General features: G+C 40.5%; 1 protein-coding gene across 2 annotated transcripts in view; it reads left to right on the top strand.

Annotated features, from left to right (window-relative positions):
* Positions 1–1,831: 1,831 nt before the first annotated feature.
* Positions 1,832–20,945, top strand: part of arl13b (ADP-ribosylation factor-like 13b) — a 77,361-nt gene continuing 58,247 nt past the window's right edge. For both annotated transcript variants that reach the window (XM_048540317.2, XM_048540315.2), the window contains exons 1-3: positions 1,832–1,941; positions 11,315–11,437; positions 19,999–20,069. In XM_048540317.2, the coding sequence (XP_048396274.1) occupies positions 11,379–11,437; positions 19,999–20,069 (130 nt within the window). In that variant the 5' untranslated portion in view covers positions 1,832–1,941; positions 11,315–11,378. The remainder of the gene's footprint in view (positions 1,942–11,314; positions 11,438–19,998; positions 20,070–20,945) is intronic.

Below are 20,945 nucleotides of genomic sequence, written 5' to 3'. Positions count from 1 at the left end.
AATGAAACCACAATATGACTTACAGTGCATCCCCATCGCAAACATGATACTGCTAGCAGATCTCAACTATCCTGGAGTACGATGAGATCATATCATTCTAGGCTCCCACTGACAACATCAGAAAAGTCACTGCATTAATACATATATGAGGTCAGAGCCACGAGCACAGGTCTGTAAGCTTATAGAGACAGAATTCCCTAATATTTAAGACAGAAACGTCACTTCTTTATATTTTCCAAGTACTTCAGGGTGTGGTTGTTTTGGATGCCTGTCTCTTCACTCTGCAGTTTTAGGTGTGCTATTGTGGCTCTATAAAAACACGTGAGGTCTTCTGCAGCCAAACAACAAGGCAGAGACTAGATTGTATAGTGGAAATAATGATCAGGACTTTCTGTTGACCTCATAATCATTTCTGAAGTGCAGCAGAGAGTTGTGCAAGGGGACCCCTCCCCAAAGACTTGAACTTTCTCCTTTCCGCCATTCAAAAACATGAACCTTCTTCCCTCAACTCCAAACCCAAGCTCCCTTCCACTCAGCCAAGACCTTCTTCTCCTGTCTTCAGACCCAACCTTCCCATTCCCTTGCCGCTTGATATGACCCATGATAGGATTTCTGCTGGATCCAATAATCATTCCTGACCCCCCGACACGTGACTCCATAACCCCAGACCCAACAACTCACTGACCCCTAAGATCCAACATCAGCACTGTCTGCCAGACTTGATATCTCCCAACCACCCTAACATTCCATGAACATTTCATCACTTACCAAGGTCCCACTTACCACGTAGCACCATGGCACTCCTACCTTCAAATGGCCTGGCACACTATGCTCACACTTAGCTTAGGTACAGACCTTACTTAGGGTGACACAGTGGCACAATGGCTAGCACTGCTGCCTCACAGGAACCCAGGGTCAATTCCAGCCTCGGGCAACTGTCTGTATGCAGTTTGCACATTCTCCCCGTGTCTGCGTGGGTTTCCTCCAGGTGCTCCGGTTTCCTTCCACAGTCCAAAGCCATGCAGGTTAGGTGGACTGGTCATACTAAATTGCCTATAGTGTTAAGGGTACATTAGGTGGGTTTGGGTGGGATGCTCTGAGGGTCGGTGTGGACTTGTTGGATCAAAGGGCTTGTTTCCACGCTGTAGGGATTCTACGATGTCTACGAATTTCACAGCAGCTGTCAAATGCCTGTCTCTGGTTCGAGACCTTCAGTTCACAGACTAGGGCAACGGACTGCTGTGAGGAAGGGGACACGGCCCGGTTTTGCCTTCCCCTGGCTGTTCTGTTACCAGGAATGGCAACACTTGCACATTTCAGGGAATTTCTCGTCAGAAATGCGCGAGCTCTTTCATTTGGAGAGCGGGTGATTGCCAAGTGCCAGGTATCCTGACCTAGTCTTAGAGATAGTGAGGACTGCAGATGCTGGCGAATCTGAGATAACAAGGTGTGGAGCTGGATGAATACAGCAGGGCAAGCAGCATCATAGGAGCAGGAAAGCTGACGTTTCGGGTCTGGATACTTCTTCAGAAAATGTCCTGACCTAGTCTGCTCGGTTTCGCCATTATTCTCTGCGATTCAGGGTTCTACACATTGTGCCCCTCTTAACAGCGTTGAGCAACGTTGTTAGATTTACTGTGGATTATAACCACGCCGCGGGGCTGCAAACTAGTGTTCGTCTTGATTCGTGTAAATGCAAAAACAGTTGCAACATCGCCGTACACTCAGTCTCGGGTCGGGGGTAAAAAACAATGCTGCAACGGTCACCAGCACGAGCACGCGCGCGGCGGGCAGTGACGTCACAGCGCGAGGCGGTTCCACCGTCACCACGGCGACGGAGAGGAATTTAGCAATCCCCTTAGTAACGGACACCAAGGTAACGGAGAAGTGAGAATACCCGGATATACTACTGTGAGCGGGATCCATGGCCGAGACTGGGTGGTAAGTGATGTTTGTCCGGGGCGGGGGAGCCAGAGTTAGGGAGGGGGTAAATCCGCACGGAGCTGGGCCGCAGCCAAAAGGAAAGACGGGAGGGAGGCAAGCGAGCGGTTTTTCTTTTGTGTTGTTTTCCCTTTCCCCATCCAGCCCCGCAGTGCTCATGGAGAGACTGAGAAAGGTTAAGATCGGCGCCGCTTGGTTTGGCACAGTTAAACCTGCAGTGCCCCCTTCGCAGCTAGCCCCGAACTGGAAAGAAGAATCCTGGATTTTTCACCCTCTGATGTTGGAAAGTGGGCAAAAAGTGCAGGCTCTTTAAATATGTCTCATTCTGAAGAAATTAATGTCATTGTCTTAGGGTTTCTAAGGTGGGCCGATGTGTTGGGAATCAAAGAAAGCCGTGCCATTATTTTCACCACTGTAGTTGTCTGGATTCCTTCCACGTTGCGCATGGGCAAAAAGTTTTTTTTTAAGTAATATAATTAATTATTATCATTTTTAAAGCTGATTCTTCAGCGACTCCTTGTGTCCCACCTTTCCTTGCACGTTCTGACTTGTCTGTTTAGTACAACCAGCCCATTGATTTGTGACAGCGCTATGCCACTGTATTTTCAAAACAAATATTTGCCCGAAATTGACGTTGGCAATCCTATGAAATATACAACAAACCTTATACCAGTAGGATAAGCTGCTCAAATAGCCTGTGCTACTATTCACATTCCCGTCTCCTCTCATTTTATATATCGAAAATCTCAGCCTTTCAACGTATTTATTTGAAAGCATCCAATCTGTTTGCCTTAACCATTTCTTGTGGTAATGAGTTGCGCTCCCTAAGTAGAACAATTTCTTGTTATTTTCATTTTGATTTTAATAATAACTATACAGTCTTGCTGCAAAATGACATGTTTTGCTGAAAACCTCAACAATTGGACTATGCTTGTCAAACAACCAACGCTTTTATAACCGTATAAATGTTGCTTCCCTTTATATTGTTATTTCTGGCAAATTGTCCTGATGAATGCACGTGGAAAAGCGTTGACAAATTGCCTTTTTCTTGGGTGGCTATACAAGACTATAGTGAAGAAAAAAAACAAGAACAAAGTTATTCGAAAAGCTCAGCAGGTCTGGCAGCATCTGTGAAGGAAAAAAACAGTTAACGTTTTGGGTCCGGTGACCCTTCCTCAGAACGAAGAGTGAAGAAGAGTAGGGAAGGTGGCCTTGATATCCGAGCCAAATGAATCTCAGCAACAGTAAAACTAGTTATTATACCGAAATAGCAAGAACTGCAGATGCTGGAGTCAGAGATAACAAAGCGTGGTACTGGAGGAACACAGCATGCCAGGCCGTATCAAAAGAGCGGGAAAGTTGACATTTTGGGTCGGAAAGGAAGAAGGGTCCCAATGCAAAATGTCAACTTTCCTGCTCCTGTGATGCTGCCTAGCCTGCTGTGTTCCTCCAGCTCCACGCTTTGTTATCTCTAGTATTATACCATTGCTTTTTGATCTGTATGTCCAAATTATTAAATATATAGTCTCTAGTTTTGGAATTTTCTCACAACAGCAACCCTTCTTCTTTAGAAGTTACCTTAGCATGGTCAATCTCTCTGAGTCATTGTGATATCTGTTCTGGTACCTTTGTTTTGGTATGTATGATACAAATGCAGAATCGCCAGTGCCTGCTAAGCATGCATACTGCTGTGATGACTCTTGTCATTTGCAGCTTTTAGCTGGGCTGTGAAACAGGAACAAGGTTGCAGCAAGTGTAAGGGACTGTTCGTGTTCTCAATTAAGATAAGCTTGGCTGACAATAGGGTCCAGGTAGACACATTCCAGTAACAGTTTAGGTTCACTGTCAAAAGAAATGTAGAGAAAGGCTCAATTGCAAAGAAGGAAATTCAGAGCAACTGATTAAAAGTGAAGAAACAAAGAAGCAAGAAATGATTAGTAAAGAAAACAGCTGCCAAGAAATAAAGGTTTGGAAATGTAAAAATCTGAATCCATAGGTTCTTTTCAGAGCCGCCACATCTCTCCAAACAGAGCCGAACCTGCAAGAAAATGCTCCCTCCACCACATCTGGTCTTATGTTCAATAGAGATCATTTTAAATTAATACAACAGCAAAATAACAAAGCTGCTGAATTTCATATGAATATAGCATATGTTAAATTCTTCACACTATCATAATAAAGTTGCTTGTTAAATATTTCACTTGACATTTTTCAGCATGCATGCACATTATATCACATAGATTTGAGATTTATACAAGTCAGAGCCTTTTTTTTTTGCTTTGCTGTTTGGTCTGAGGAGGTTATGGAAATACTCAGACAATGTGCTACAACAAAGCAGATCGAATGTAATATAGAAAACTGTGAGGCTATCCACTTTGGTAGGAAAAACAAATGTGCAGAGCATTTCTTAAAAGGAAAGTCTAGATGAACAAAGGGACATGGATGTCCTTGTTGACAAATTAGTGAAGGCTAACATGTATGTGCAGCAAGCAATTGGAAGGCTATTGACATATTAGTCTTTATTGCAAGGAGGTTTGCAAATAGGAGGAATGAAGTTTTGCTTCACTTATAGTAGAAGTTTGGACAGACTGATTTGGATGTGAACACGGGAGCTACGGTTACTAAGTTTGCAGGTGACACCAAAATTGGAGGATCGGACAGCGAAGCAGGTTACCGCAGAGTACAACAGGAACTTGATCAGATGGGCCAATGGGCTGAGGAATGGCAGATGGAGTTTAATTTAAATAAATGTGAGGTGCTGCATTTTGGTAAGGGGCAAATCAGGGCAGGACGTAATGCTTATAGTAATACCCTGGGGAGCATTGCTGCACAAAAGACCTTGGAGTGCAGATTCACAGTTCCTTCAAAGTGGAATCACAGGTAGATAGGATAGTGAAGAAGGCATTTGTATGCTTGTCTTTATTGGTCAGTGCATTGAGTATAGGAGTTGGGCGGTCATGCTGCAGCTGTATCGGATATTGGTTAGGCCACTTTTGGAATACTGTGTGCAGTTCTGGTCTACCTGCTTTAGGAAGGATGTTGTGAAACTTGGAAAGGGTTCTGAAAAGATTTACAAGGATGTTGCCAGGGTGAAGGTTTTAAGCTGTAGAAAGAGGTTAAATAAGCTGGGGCTATTTTGCCCAGAGTGTCAGAGGCTGAGGGATGACCTAGGGTTGGGGGAGTCCAAAACTAGAAGGCGCAGGTTTAAGGTGAGGGGGGGGCAAGATTTAAAGGGGACCGAAGTGTCAAGCTTTTCACGCAGAGTGTGGTGCATGTATGGAGTGAGCTACCGGAGAGGGGAAGAGGATTGCACAATTACAACTTTTAAAAGGAATCTGGATGGATGTATGTATTGTAAGGGTAAAGAGGGATATGGGCCAAATGCTGGCAAATAGGACTAGATTTATTTAAATTATCTGATTGGCATGGATGAGTTGACTGAATTGTCTGTTTCTGTGCTGTCAATCACTCTATGACTATATCTATGTGCAGATTTGGTATCCTTATCTCAGGAAATGTATTATTGATAAGCTTTGTTGAATACCTCTATTTCATAGTTGTTCCTGGGATGACAGGACTGTCTATGAATCAAGTTTGGGAAACTAGGTCTGTACTCTCTAGGCATGTGAAGATTGAGCGGTCATCTTGTTGAAATTTCTATTTTTAAAGCTACTTTTCAAATCTTTAACAAAGCTTTTGGTCATCTGGCCTTAATGTCCTTTAAATTGGGTATACTAACATTGGTTTTTGTGCACATGGAGGATAATTTGGGAGTCATTTGCCCTCTTGGGTGGTTATAGAAGGCTATTGTAACAAAATGTAGGGGATGTAGTCTTGAGATCCTACCCAAATGAATCTCAGCAACAGTAAAATAGACTGGTTAGACCACTGCTTTGTCCAAATTGGCTGTCACATTTTCCTACTTTATATTAGTATTTATACAGCAAAAAGTATTCATTGACTATAAAGCCCTTTGGCTCTCCTGAGACCATGAAATCTGATAGATGAAATCATGACTGTTTTTAGTGTGGTTAATGTCAGATTTTAATAACACTTCTATGAAGCACCTTGCGATGTTTCACTATGTTGAAGGAATTAATTAAGTGCTGTTTCTCATGTGCTGAGTCAGGACTTGTGTAGTCCTTTATTATGGGGGGTAGGAAAGGCATCACTTCCTTAATTTCCTTGATGTTTTACAAGTGTTAACTGATGGCTGAGTAAAATAGAGCCATAGTCATAGCAGTGTAGATGTCTAAGCCTGGGAAAAGGCCCTTCAACCCATCAAGTTTTTGCTGGTCAAAACAGCCAACTGACTCCTCTGGTCCCATTTTTCAGCACTTGGCCCATAGCCTTGTGTGTCTTGGCATCATGAGTATACATCTGGATACTCCTTCAATGTTATGAGGGCTCCTGCATCTACCACCCTATAGGTCTCCTGCCCCTTACCTTAAATCTATGCCCTCGGTCATTGACCCCTCCACCAAAAAGAAAAGGTACTTAACATCTAACTTGTCAATATCCTTCATAATTTTATACATCTTTATCATGTCCCCTGTCAGTCTCCTCTGACTCCTGGCTATTCACTCTGTCTTCATAACTAATAGTGTCCACCCCAGACAACATCCTGGTAAATCTCTTCTTCATTCATGAAAACGGTTGATACTTTTGATTCAGTATCTATTGTACCATTTCTGAAATATATTGCTCAATTTGGAATTACATTCCATTTTTGTATTGAAAAACATTACGTCCTTTCAAAATTAATTTCAGTCCTATATTTTCTTCCATTGTCCACATTTTCAAATATACTTTAAATCATACTTCTTTATAGTCCTAGAGTACCATACAGTCAGAAAAATATGATGAAAACTGTATATTCGTTCTCTGGAGTTGGAAAGCTATATAGCCTTACCTAACATAATAGAAGAGGTGACAGCCTTGTGGTATTATCATTAGACTATTAGTCCAGCGATCCAGGTAATATTTTGGGGACCTGGGTTCAAATTACACCAAGGCAGATGGTGGAATTTAAATTCACTGACAATCTGGAAATAAAAGTCACGTGATGACCCTGAATTTATTGCTGGTTGTTAGAACAAAGATCAAAGAAAATTACAGCACAGGAACATGCCCTTCAGCCCTCCAAGCCTGCACCAATCCAGATCCTCTATCTAAACCTGTTGCCTATTTTCCAAGGATCTGTATCCCTGTGCTCCCTGCCCATTAATGTAAAAATCCCATTTGGTTCACTAATGTCCTTTAAGAAAGGAAACTGCCATTCTCACCTGGTATGGTGTACATGTGATTTTCAACAATCTGGTTGACTCTTAACAGCTGTTATTGCAATTTGGAAGGGTAATAAATGCTGGTTTTGCAAGCAATGTCCACATCCTGGGAAAGAATAAGAAACATTTATAGAGTAATTCAATGTAAGATTTGTTGTTTTGGAGGACAATAAACAAATCATGTTTATTTCCTTATTTATATGAATGTAAAATATTACATAAAACAAGATGAAGAAGCCGAGGGAGGTCTCACTTTGTCTGCATGTTTCATAATTTTGTGCATAAAATCCCACTTTTTAAAACTTAGCTGCATTCGTCTACACAGCAACATGATGGCACTTTTAAAACAAACTATTGGTTGTCAAGTTTTGGGACAGCCTGTGAACATGAAAAATACATAATGCTGAACTCCAGGTATATTGTAGGCTAAAGCACAGTGTAAAACAGTGTATGAAAGAAGTGAGAAGCCACTGAGAAAAAAATCAGAAAAAGTTGAAACTTGAAGAATAAAAGTAATTTATAAATGTATCAGAGTGAGTAACTTAAACTAACTGTGCTAAACACGCTCCAACTGAAGGATTACAAGGAGACAGACAGCTAAATGTAATATAACAGACATTGGATACAGAGTTCCTGGTGTTAGCTGATGATCTCTCCCCCTTCCTTGAACACCACTGAAACAAAATTATCCCTCACATGCATACAGTAATAGGGCAAAATTTGCAGAAGGGAATTGAAAACGAATTCCTCCCCATCTCTAACCTCCTACATCCCTGCCTCCCTACCACCCTGGACCCCTCCCCCATACTGAGGCTAACAATGCTTTACCTTGTTTCTGTCTCCACTTGCTCTTTTCTCTTCCCCCTTCCAATTTGTTCCTTTATTGTCTTCCCAGTAACTTTTTAGGAAATCTAATAACACTTTAAAATGAGAATTTTAGCTATGAAGACAGGCCAGATAGGCTTGTTTATTTTTAGAGCAGAGAATGCTGGGTTGGGGGTGGCGGTCTTGATTGAGGTATACTAGATGATGAGGGACATATGGGGTAGCATAATTTTAAGGTGAAGAGCAGGAAGATTAGAGGGGATTTCGGGGAAAAAGTTCTTTCACAAAGTGGTGGGAGTCTGGAATGTACTGCCTGGGATTACACTGGAGGCAGGAAACGTCACAACCTGTAAAAAGTAAGGCTGCAAGGAGAAGGCTGCGACTATAGATCGGTGTGTCTGACATTAGTGCTGGGTAAGTTATTGGGGATTGTGAGACAGAATTTGCATGCATTTGGAGAAACAAGGACTAATTAGAGATAGTCAGCATGGTTTGTGCATGGGAAATCAATAGACAATAGACAATAGGTGCTGAAGTAGGCCATTCAGCCCTTCGAGCCAACACCACCATTCATTATGATCATGGCTGATCATCCACAATCAGTATCCTGTTCCTGCCTTATCCCCATAACCCTTGATTCCACTATCTTGAAGAGCTCTATCTAGCTCTTTCTTGAAAGTATCCAGAGAGTTGGCCTCCGCTGCCCTCTGGGGCAGAGCATTCCATATATCTACCACTCTCTGGGTGAAGAAGTTTTTCCTCAACCCTGTTCTAAATGGCCTACCCTTATTTTTACACTGTGTCCTCTGGTTCTGGACTCACCCATCAACAGAAACATGCTTCCTGCCTCCAGAGTATCCAATCCCTTAATAATCTTATATGCCTCAATCAGATGCCCTCTCATTCTAAACTCAAGTGTATACAAGCCCAGTCGCTCCAATCTTTCAACATATGATGGTCCTGCCATTCTCGGAATTGACCTCGTGAACCTACGCTGCACTCCCTCAATCGCAAGAATGTCCTTCCTCAAATTTGGAGACCAAAACTGCACACAATACTCCAGGTGCGGTCTCACCAGTGCCCTGTACAGCTGCAGAAGGACCTCTTTGCTCCTATACTCAATTCGTCTTGTTATGAAGGCCAGCAGCTTTCTTCACTGCCTGCTGTACCTGCATGCTTGCTTTCATTGACTGATGTACAAGAACACCTAGATCTCGTTGTACTTCCCCTTTACTTGACTTGACCCATTGAGATAGTAATCTGCCTTCCTGTTCTTGCCATCAAAGTGTATAACCGCACATTTATCCACATTAAACTGCATCTGCCATGCATCCGTCCACTCACCTAGCCTGTCCAAGTCACCCTGTATTCTAATAACATCCTCCTCACATTTCACACTGCCACCCAACTTTGTGTCATCAGCAAATTTGCTAATGTTACTTTTAATGCCTTCGTCTATATCATTAATATATATCGTAAACAGCTGAGATCCCAGCACCGAACCTTGTGGTACCCCACTGGCCACTGCCTGCCATTCTGAAAGGGACCCATTTATCACTACTATTTGCTTCCTGTCAGCCAGCCAATTTTCAATCCAAATCAGTACTCTTCCCCCAATACCATGTGCCCTAATTTTGTTCACCAATCTCCTATGTGGGACTTTATCAAAGGCTTTCTGAAAGTCCAGGTACACTACATCCACTAGTACTCCCTTAACCATCTTCGTAGATACATCCTCAAAAAATTCCAGAAGATTAGTCAAGCATGATTTCCCCTGCATAAATCCATGCTGACTCTGACCTATTCTCTTACTGCTGTCCAAATCGTGTCTCACTAACTTGATTGAGATTTTTGAGGATGTTAATATGAAGATAGATGAGGGCAGAGTGGTAGATGTCAGCATAGACTTTAGCAAGGCATTTGACAAGGTTCTGCATGTTAGTAAAGTTAGATCACATGGGATTTTGAGAGAGCTAGCCAGTTGAGTACAAAATTGCCTGGACGGTAGGAGACAGAGGGTGGTGGTGGACAGTTGTTTTTTTGGGCTGATGGCCTGTGACCAGTGATGTTCTGCAGACCTTGGTACTGGGACCAGTGTTGTTTTCATTTATACAATTAATTTGGATGTGAATTTAGGAAGCATATTTAGTAAGTTTGCAGATGACACCAAAATTGATGGGATGGCAGGCAGTAAAGAAGGCCATCTAAGATCATAAAGAGATTTTGATCAGTTGGGGCAATGCTAAGTCAAACAAGGGCGGGACTTACAGTTAATGGTAGGCCCCTGGGGAGTGTTTTTGAACAGAGAGGCCTAGGGGTGCAGGTATATTATTTCCTTGAAAGTTGCTTTACTGGTTGACAGTCCAGTAAAGAAGGTAATTTGGCATGCTTGCCTTCATTGCTCAGACTATTTAGTATAGGAGTTGAAACATTATGTTGTAGTTGTACAGGGTGTTGGTGAGACCAATTCTGGAATGCTGTGAATGATCTCATCACCCTGCTTTCGGAAGGATATTAGTAACGTGGAAAGGGTGCAGAGAAGCTTTATCAGGATGTTACAAAGACTGGAGGGTTTGAGTTATAAGGAGAGACTAGATAGGCTGGAAATTTCGTCACTTGGGTGTAGGAGTTTGAGGAGTGACCTTATGGAGATATATAAAATCGTAAGAAATGTAGATAAGTGAATAAGAAGGGTCTTTTCTCTAGGGTAGGTGAGTTCAAAACTAAGGGCATAATTTTGAGGTGAGAGGAGAAAAATTTAAGAGACACGAGGGGAACCTTTTTACACAGGTGTTGGAATCTATGTGGAATGAATTGCCAAAGGAAGTGGTAGATGCAGGTACAGTTACAACATTTAAAAGACATTTGGATCGGTACATGAGTAGGAACGGTTTCGAGGGATGTGGGCTAAATGAAGTCAAATGGGACAGATTAATTTGGGAAACTTGTTTGGCATGGACAAGTTGGACTGAAGGGTCTGTTTCCACGTTTGTATTATTCCATGACTCAATATGTACATGGATGAGCCCTTGGAATGCTGTAACATTCAAGGCTATCGGCCAAGCGCTCGAAAATGGAATTAATGGAGATTGATCAGCATAGACTTGATGTGTTGAAAAGTTTTTCTGTGTTTTATGACTCTAATTTCTAAGAATGGAAGTTTTAGATTTCCTGACTCGTTATGTCAATAGTCCAATGTCTTAAATTATTTTCCATTTAATTTTAAATGTTTATTCTTTTTGGTTTTCTTGATTTTGTTGCAGGTGTTCACATCTCAGTTGTTTGTGCATTTGCTGAAATCTGATGCTTTCAGCATTCTGAAAAGGGATGTTTAGTCTCATGGCTAACTGCTGCAGCTGGCTAAAACGTTGGCAAGAACCTGTAAGGTACGATTTAAGCATTTCTAATTAAGTTGACCTGAAATATTAGCTCTGTTCCTCTCTTCACAGAAGTTTCCTGATCTATTTTTTAAAGAATTTGTTTTTCAGTATTCCTCTAAGTGTAATACTTCTGGCTTTTTCTATGATTTAAGTATTACCTGAGACTATTATCATAGAAATTCCAAATAATTGGTCTGCAGTATTGACCAAGTACTTTCTGAGAATTATTAAACTTTTCACTTCTATTAAATTTTTGTATGACAATTTTATGATCTCCAGGATACAAATAAGTTTTTTTAATTACAAAAAATGAATTTCCCAGCAAACAACAGAAGTGAACTAAACAAAAACTTAATGTTTTAAGTCTTTTACTGCAACTAACAACTAAAATCAACATTGATCAAATAATACTTAAGAGGCAACCATTACACCAAATTAGAACTACTTTTAGGTTAATTAATGTAATTCAGTAGTTCTTTTGCTGGCAGCTATATAAAATTACAAGAGTCCCAAGTTATTTCCAAATTAGGAGGAGGCTTGCATGTCCCTGTCATGCCAGGTTGCAACTTCCCAAACCAACCGATCATAGTGATTCAGTAAACCTCCAAACCTCCTATCAGTTCTATCTTTTTGAATAGAGAGCCAACTCTCACTAATTTAGTTGCTTATGTAGAAAACAGTTTTTGATGTTGTTCAAAGTACTAGCTGTGCTGTGTCTCTTTCTCTCTTTTTTTCTTGACATGTCTCTCTCCACAAAGCAATTATCCTTTTCCTACATCAAGGTGTACAAACTGCGACTGGAATTTTAGTAGGATTTGGTTTGTGTTTCCCTATTCATGCCAACCAGATCACACAGGCCCATCTTCAAGCAAAGGTTTTGTACTACATCATCATCCCTCCTTTCCTAACACTATTAGTTTCCACTTGTGCCACCTTACCACATTCTTTCGAAACCCTGCTTCCAACTTTAAATTGGTTGACTGCTTCTTCAATATTCAAAATTGACTTAAATGCAAAACATTTAAGCTCTAAATCTTACGAGAACTAAAGTCATTGTCTCTGAATATCACTATAAACTCCCATAGCTATATACACTCCTGATTGCTCCCAAGAGTGGTTAGTTCTTGTCTACTTCTGATCAGATCACATCACTGCGCAAACATTTGCTGATTTTTCATGTTAAATAACTTTTTGGGCTCATTGTTTCCCCCTTCCTGTTTGGTGCCAATGATCTAGTAAATCTGTTGCTGTCCTGTCTCAACCTCAGACTGGACAGCCACCTCTCCACAGTCTCTATGTTTGCCTGGAGCAAAGCAGTTCAAGATTGCAGTTTGGAAATGCAAATCAGGGCAGGACTTATACACTTAAGAGGAAGGTCCTGGGGAGTTTTACTAATCAAAAAGACCTTGGAGTGCAGGTCCATAGTTCCTTGAAAATGGAGTCAGAGGTAGGTAGGATAGTGAAGAACACGTTTGGTATGCTTGTCTTTATTGGTCAGTGCATTGAATAAAGAATTTGGAAGGTCATTTTGCAGCTGTACTGGACTTTGGTTAGGCCACTTTTGGAACACTCTGTGCAATTCTTGCCACCCTGCTACAGGAAGGATCTTGTCAAACTTGAAAGAGTCCAGAAAATATTTGCAAGGATGTTTCCAGAGTTGGAGGGTTTGAGCTATAGGGAGAGGCTAAATAAGCGGGAGCTATTTTCCCTGCAGTGCTGAAGGCTGAGGGGTGACCTTCTAGAGCTTTATAAAATCATAAGGGGCATAGATAGGGTAAATAGCCAAGATCTTTTTCCCCAGTGTGGGGGAGACCCAAACTAGGGGGCATAGGTTTAAGGTGAGAGAGGAAAGGCTTAAAAGGGACGAAGATTTTCACACAGAAGTATGGAATGAGCTACCAGAGGAAGTGGTGGAGGCTGGTACAATTACAACAGTTAAAAGGCATCTGGACAGGTATATGAATAGGAAAGGTTTAAAGGGATATAGGCCAAATGCCGGTAATTGGGACTAGATTTATTTAGGATATCGGGTCGGCATGGACAAGTTGTACCAAAGGGTCCATTTCCATATTGTACATCTCTATGTCTCTAAATGCAGCTTTGAGACTATTTCAATGACTTTGCTACTTACAGTTTGGGAACCACTAACCTAGCCTGAGGAATGTGACTGCCTCCTGGAACAACAAATCCAGATAAATTCCCCCCTCCCTGAAGTATTACAGTATCTGGAAGCTTAGCTTCCAGCTTGTTAGCTGAGTCTATGTTCCTGAGCTACAGTCTCTTTCACAGCATGTGATTGCTGCGGATGACACAGGTGTCCACCTGGTGCTACGCCTACAAGACGACAAATGCTTCTGAAAAATATGAATAAAATTAAGTGTACTAGTTAGCTTGATACATTTGGGTTATTTAAATTTAGTTTTATTTTGAAATTAAATGGGTTTTGATGTGTCTGCACATGATTGATCCTTGCAGTATTGCATCTAATTTTATCATTCTTGGCTTTCCAAAATATAATGATAGACCTTCATGATCTGCTTTGTGGCAGACATTTGTTGTACAGACTGTCTAAAGACTTGCTATAAGACAGCTGTGAAGTAAATTGAGCAGCATTTTATTGCAAATTCAAAGTAAGCATACTTTGGGAAAACACCCTCAAACTGCTCAAAAATGTCTCACCAATTCAACCACTCTCTAATGTGTTTATCCCATTTTAGTAACATTACTTCATGGACCATAATTACATCACTGGATGATATGCCCTTGTTTATGCTTTCAGTTCTGCACTTACATGGTTATTTTAGAAATAAATCACGCATGACTCTTGTCCCTGACATTGAACTATCCTGTCCACTATTTACTATGACCTTCAGAACTTTCCATTTCTTGCGTTTGGTTCTCTTTTCATCAAGAATGGAAACTTATCATAAACAGCAATGTCCTAGCTGATCTAACCTTAAAATTAACAGCAAACCCATTCCACCTAAAGTCACCACTTATTCTCATGCTGTTCTGTCAATATCTTACTGTTAGGCTAGGTCATTTCTGCAAATTCAGTAAGACTGAGCAAATTATATACTCTTGTGCACCAATCTAATTTTGCGCTTTAATCTTTTCAATTTGGATCAAACTGTTCTGTGAAAACACTATTAAAAGGATGCAAAGACTAATGTATTCCACTATGTTTTAGAAGAGAAGTGGCTTGGGAGGAAGCGAGGGGAATCTTGACTACCTCCCGCCATCACTAAGAAGGAACATGTTGGACAGGTGGAGACATTAGTTAAAAATGTTCAACTTTTGATTAGAAACTAAACCCAATTCCAGTACTTCCACTTTAGTGTTCAACAATGATGTGTTTCAGTTTTGGTTAGAAACCAACTTTCTGGAGTCTGTTGTTTAATTATTGAAAGAGGGTGGGATAGTTATTGGCAAAATTAACAATTTGTGAAATGACCAAAAGCTTGGCCAAAGATATAGATTTTAATAACATCTTGAAGAAGGAAAACAAAGTAATGAGTGTAAGGTTTACTGTGGGACTTCCAAAGCTTAGGGCTCAGGAAGCTGAAAGCATGGCTGCCAGTGGTCAGGAGATTTAAAATTAGGGATGGTGTGAGGCTGGAATTAGAAGAATCCAGATATCTGAGAATTATGACACTAAAGAAGATTAATAGAAAGAAAGATGTGCATTCATCCAGCATTTCATGATCCTCAGATGTCTTAAAGCATTTTATACATTCAGTTAAGTTTTTCTTTGAAGCCTGCACATTACCGTAAGCAGGAAATATGGCAGTTAATTTAAGCTTATGTTACAATCACAGCTGATTTTGTATTACTGACTGACTGTCATATTTTGTGTTTTTCATTTTTGGTTTATTGAGATTGGGGTCTCACTGAAACAATACCAAAATAGGTTGTGTAGTGAATGGTGAAGAAGATTATCTTAGTACAATGGGAACTACATCAGATGAGCCAATGGGCCGAGGAATGGCAGATGGACTTTAATTTAGATAAATGTGAAGTGTTGCATTTTGGTAAAGCAAACCAGAACAAGACTTATACACTTAATAGTAGGGCCCTGGATAGTATTGCTGAACAAAGAGACCTAGGTTGCAAGTGCATTGTTTCTTGAAAGTGGAGTCACACGTAGACAGAGTGCTGAAGAAGGTGTTTGATATGCCTGCCTTCATTGGTCAGTGCACTGGGTATGGGAGTTGAGATGTCATGTTGTGGATGTACAAGACATTAATAAGGCCACATTGGAGTACTGGGTATAATTCTGGTCACCCTGATATAGGAAAGATATTATTAAGCTGGAAGGGTGTAAAAAAGATTTGCAATTATGTTACTTAGACTGGAAGGTTTCAGTTATAAGGAAAGGCTGGATAAGCTGGGACATTTTCCCTGAAAGGTGTGAGGCTGAGGGGTGACCTTATAGAGGTTTATAAAATTATGAGGCATGTAGATAAGGTGAATGGACAAGGTCTTTTTCTCAGCATAGGGGTCTCTAATTTGAGAGGGCATAGGCTTAAGGTGAGAGAGGAAAGTTTTAAAAGGGACCTGAAAAGGAACATTTTCGCTCAAAGGATGGTGTATATGGAACAAACTATCAAAGGTGTGGTAGAGACCAGTACAATTAGAACATGTTAAAGTGATTTGCAAGGATATGGGGATAGGAAAGGTTTAGAGGGATATGGGTTAAACGCAGGCAAATGGGATTTGTACAGTTTAGGAAAACTGCTTGGCATGGAATAGTTGGGCCAAATGGCCTATTTCCACGCTGTATGACTCAATGACTCTGAGTGGAGGAGCAAAGGGGAGATCTGATTGATGTATACAAAATCATGAGAGGCATAAATAGAGTAGTTCATGAGAATTTTTCCCATGGCAGGCGTGTCTAAGACCAGAGAGCACAAATTGAAATTGAGGAGTAAGTAGTTTAGAAGAGATCTGAAAGAAAAAAAAATCACCAATAGTGTGCCAGAGAGTGTGATAGAGTCAGGTACTCTCACAACATTGAAGAAGTATCTGTCTAAGCACTGAAAATTCCAGGGTATAGTAGTCTATGGACGAAGTACAGCTAAATTGGATTGGTGTAGTTTGATTCTTGTTTGTCAGCATAGACATGATGAATTGAAGGACCTGTTTCTATGCTGTATCATTCTATGCCTGTGATACTGTAAGATCATAAGAAATAGAAGCAAGGGTAGGCTCATTCAGTCCCTCAAGCCTGCCCCACCATTCTGTAAGCTGTGGATGATATGTCCAGGCCTCAAATCCATTTTTGTGCTAGCTCTTCATAGCCCTCTACTGCTTGATATTACAGAAGTCTATCTGTCTCCTCTTTTAGTATTTTCAGTGATGTAATCTCCAGTGCCCTGAAATAGTGAATTCTAGACATTCACAGGTCTCTGGGAGAAGAAATTCCTCTGCACCTCAGTTTTAAACAAATATTTCTTATTCTATTTAACAATGCCCGCTAGTTTTGGATTCTCCCAATTATGAAAAGATCTTCTCAACATCTACTCTGCCAAGACTACCTAGAGTTTTGTATTTTCAGTAAGATCACACTCAGTCTTCTCAGCTGTAATGAATAAAAGGCAAACTGCCATTCCTGGTAAGTCACCCCATTCATCCCAGACATCAGCCTAATGAAATATTTTTGAACTATCCTCAATACCAGAATATTCTTTCTTAAATAGAGGAGTAAAACTGACGTAGGATTCTAGGATTGACTTCACTTCTGTTTCTTACAGTTATATTGCCGAATTTACCTATGCTTAAACTTCAAACCCCGAGCAATAAAGCAAAAATTTCTATTTTAATCAATCCCTGATTTTTAAAATATTTTGCCCAATCTTCTAACCTGTCATTCCATCTGTATACAATTATGTGCTTTTTCCTTTTATTTGATACTAATATTTTTAGTTTCCAAAGGCCCCCTCTTGGAATTCCTTGTTGAAATGTATCTATTCTTTGTTTGCCCTTAAGTTTAGCACTGCCTCTGTATTACGCATACCTTAATCTAACTTGAAAGTTCATTTTATCCAGCTCTGCTTTCGTTATCTCATAGTTGCCCTTAGTTAATTTTAAACTATTTAAAGCTCTTGGACCCATTCCTCTCCCCCTCAAACTGAAAGTACAGTTTCAATAGAGTAAAACCACTGCTACATAGGAGCACCATCACTGTGAGATCATTAATTTATCCTGTTTCATTGCACAATACAAGACCTTACAGGCTCCAGAAAGTACTCATCTACTGAACAATCCCAAAAATATTCTATGAACTCATCTGAGCTTTCTTTGCACATCTGATTTTGCAGTCTATATGTAGATTAAAAGCACCCATAATTATTACCATACCTTTCTGACAAACTCCATTATTTTTTCCTTTATACTCCATCCTGCCATATCGTTACTAAGTCACTTAGCTCAGTTAGCCTAGATGGCTGGTTTGCAATGCAGAGTGACACCAATGTCATGGGTTCAATTCTCATATTGGTTGAGGTCACCTTGCAGGCCTTGTCTTCTCCCTCCAACCTCCAAAACCTGATGTGTGACCCTTACCACCAGTGGTCGCTCTGCAATGAGAGAGCAGCTCGTGGCACTTTAGCAACTTTTCCTTTCCGTTATATGGTTAAGCTTAAGGGGCCTGGACACCACACCGACAAGTGACCGCTTAGCATCATCATTTCTCATCTCGATGCAAGCCACTTCTATTTCCAGACCTTGTATCATCCTCTGAATTGTGTTAATACCACTATTATTTAACAGAGCCACCTGTCCAGATTTACTTAGTTCCTACCCTTCCTAACTGATATGTACCCTTAAACATTCATGACATAAATATTCAAATTTAGCAGTTAACCTTTTTATTAGTACTAAAGATAAAATAAAGCCCAGAATTGGGATACTTGGCATTAGTACCAGTACTAATATTGAGAACTAAACTACTCAGGGGAGATAATGTATCATAGGGTCATACAACATGGAAATGGACCCTTTGGTCCAACCAGTCCATGCCGAACATAATCCCAAACTAAACTAGTTCCACCTGCCTACTCCTGCCCCGTACCCATCCAAAACTATCCTATTCATGTACTTATCCACATGCTTTTTTAAATGTTGTAATTGTACTCATATCCACCACTTCCTTCGAAAGTTCATTCCACATGCAAACCACTCTTATTGTGTAAAAAAAAATTGCCCTTCATGTCTTTTTTAAATCTCAGTCCTCTCACCTTAAAAATATGCTCCCAGCCTTGAAATCCCCCATCCCAGTAGAAAGACAGCCACCATTAACGCTATCCATACCCCTCATTATTTTATAAACTTGTGTAAGGTCACCTCTCAACCTTCTATATTTCAGTAAGGAAAGTCCCAGCCTATTCATCCTCTCCTTAAAATTCAAACATTCCATACCCGTCAACATCCTGCTTAATCTCTATTGAACCTTTCCCAGCTTAATTATATTCTTCCTATGACTGGGCAACCAGAACTGGACATAGTATTCCAGAAGTGGCTTCACCAATGTCCTGTACAACCTCAATGTGACTTCCCAACTCCTATACTCAGATTCTGAGCAATGAAGACAAACCTTCCAAACACCTTTTTAACCACCTTGTCTGCATGTGACGCAAACTTCAAAGAATATATGCCTGCACCCCTAGGCCTCACTGTTCTACAACACTACCCAAGGCCCTACCATTAAATGTATAAGCCCTACCTCAGGTTCAGGAACTAGTTGGAGTGGGCTGAATGAAACAGGGAGAAGCAGGACCATCTGAGATGGTTGGATTGTTGCCATCTTGGTGAACTCCATGGCCCAAAGGTATTTTCCTCATTCACTTTGGCATTAAATTGAATAAATGTTCCATGACTTTACCTTTGAATTCATCTTATATTTTTACAGTGGATTTTCAAAACCAGTTGCCCTTCTCTTTATAATAGACAATAAAATGTGAGGCTGGATGAACACAGCAGACCCAGCAGCATCTCAGGAGCACAAATGCTGACGTTTCGGGCCTAGACCCTCGCCCTTCTCTTTATGATTCTTTCTCTCCTGCAGTGCTCCCACCACCTTCTCTCTCTCCTGTTCTTTTTCTCTCCCTCTCCATCTCCACAATGATTTGAATTTGAATTTGCCAAGGATGTATTCCTGGGCCCCTACTGTTTGGCTAATAATGGTTTCCGTAAACACCGGTCCAATGTATAATTGTATGGTGATGACAGGTAGCTTTGCCTCAGCTTTTTTTATAAAGACTATATAATTGTTATTGATAAATCATTTCAGGTATTGCCCTCTTAAATCTATATATTGTCAGTTCCTTGTACTTTGTTCCTTTGTAACATACTCAACCCAGTATTTAAACGGCAATCCACTGATGCTACAGTGCAGTTGTGTCATAATCAGGAAATTGTGATTTCTGTTAATTTTATGATTGAAAGTGTGCATGGCTCCAGCTTTATTCATGCTATGATATCTGATACCCACGGTCTAACATGCTTTTCTAAAGTATTGCAAATAGGCGAATTAATCTTGTCCAAATACTACGGTGCTCTTTTCACAGGAAAGTAACTCTAGTGATGGTAGGGTTGGATAATGCTGGGAAAACTGCAACTGTGAAAGGAATTCAAGGAGGTAAGAAATCTTTGGGGATCCATTGAAACTTTAATTTAGTTCTGTTTAAACCTCTGGTAGCTGCACATGCAGAAATATGTTGAATTTCACATAATTTTTTTTTCAACAGGAAATTACAGATTTTGTAGCTTTTAAAACATTAAAACTAAATTTAAACTCCTTTTCACATTAGACCATTCAAATACTGTAGTGTGGCATTTTTCCCAACTAAAAAAATTAGGCTCGTAACAAACATGCCTGTAAAATTTGAATCTGTTGTATCCATTATTTCACCAAAATGGCCCCGATTTTGCCAGCAAGACGATATCTGTGCTGATGTGTAAAGACAACAGGAAGGCAATTGTAAAGGACACATATTGTGAAGCAGTCAGATCATGACACTGATTTGACACCAGTGATACTACTTTCAACCTTGCCAATCCAGCTAATGCCCTTTCCTAACCTTTCGCTGTTGAACATAAATTTAATAACTGAAATGAAGCTCTAGTCTACGCTACTCAAAATGATCATCCACCCCTTTCATGATAATTGCTGATTATTCACTCAAGGCTCTGTCTGAGTTCATGCAAGGGCATGGCATTTTAAGAAGTTGGTTACAATTGAGTGGGCATGGTGCTCCAGAGGGGGACCCTCTTTGTTGTGAACCAACTGTGAATGCTACAGTTGCAATTCCCCATGGCTGCAGCCGATGAGCAAGATGAAGTAGAGTCAATAACGATGACAACCAACTCCTTGAAGAGAGAAGAGGAGGAAGAAAGATGAGAGGGGCTGTCAGCAGGATGCTTTCTTCTTCTTCGATCTTCTGGAACATTTCTCTTATCTCCACCTAAACCAGGAGCAGTGTGTGCATAAAATTTTCTTTTCAAATCTCTGCCA

The sequence above is a fragment of the Stegostoma tigrinum genome, chromosome 12 (assembly GCF_030684315.1).
Source record: "Stegostoma tigrinum isolate sSteTig4 chromosome 12, sSteTig4.hap1, whole genome shotgun sequence".
In the NCBI taxonomy this organism is placed as follows: Eukaryota; Metazoa; Chordata; class Chondrichthyes; order Orectolobiformes; family Stegostomatidae; genus Stegostoma; species Stegostoma tigrinum.
The sequence above is the reverse complement of the archived record's forward strand: the minus strand, read 5'-3'. Positions and strand labels throughout refer to the sequence as shown.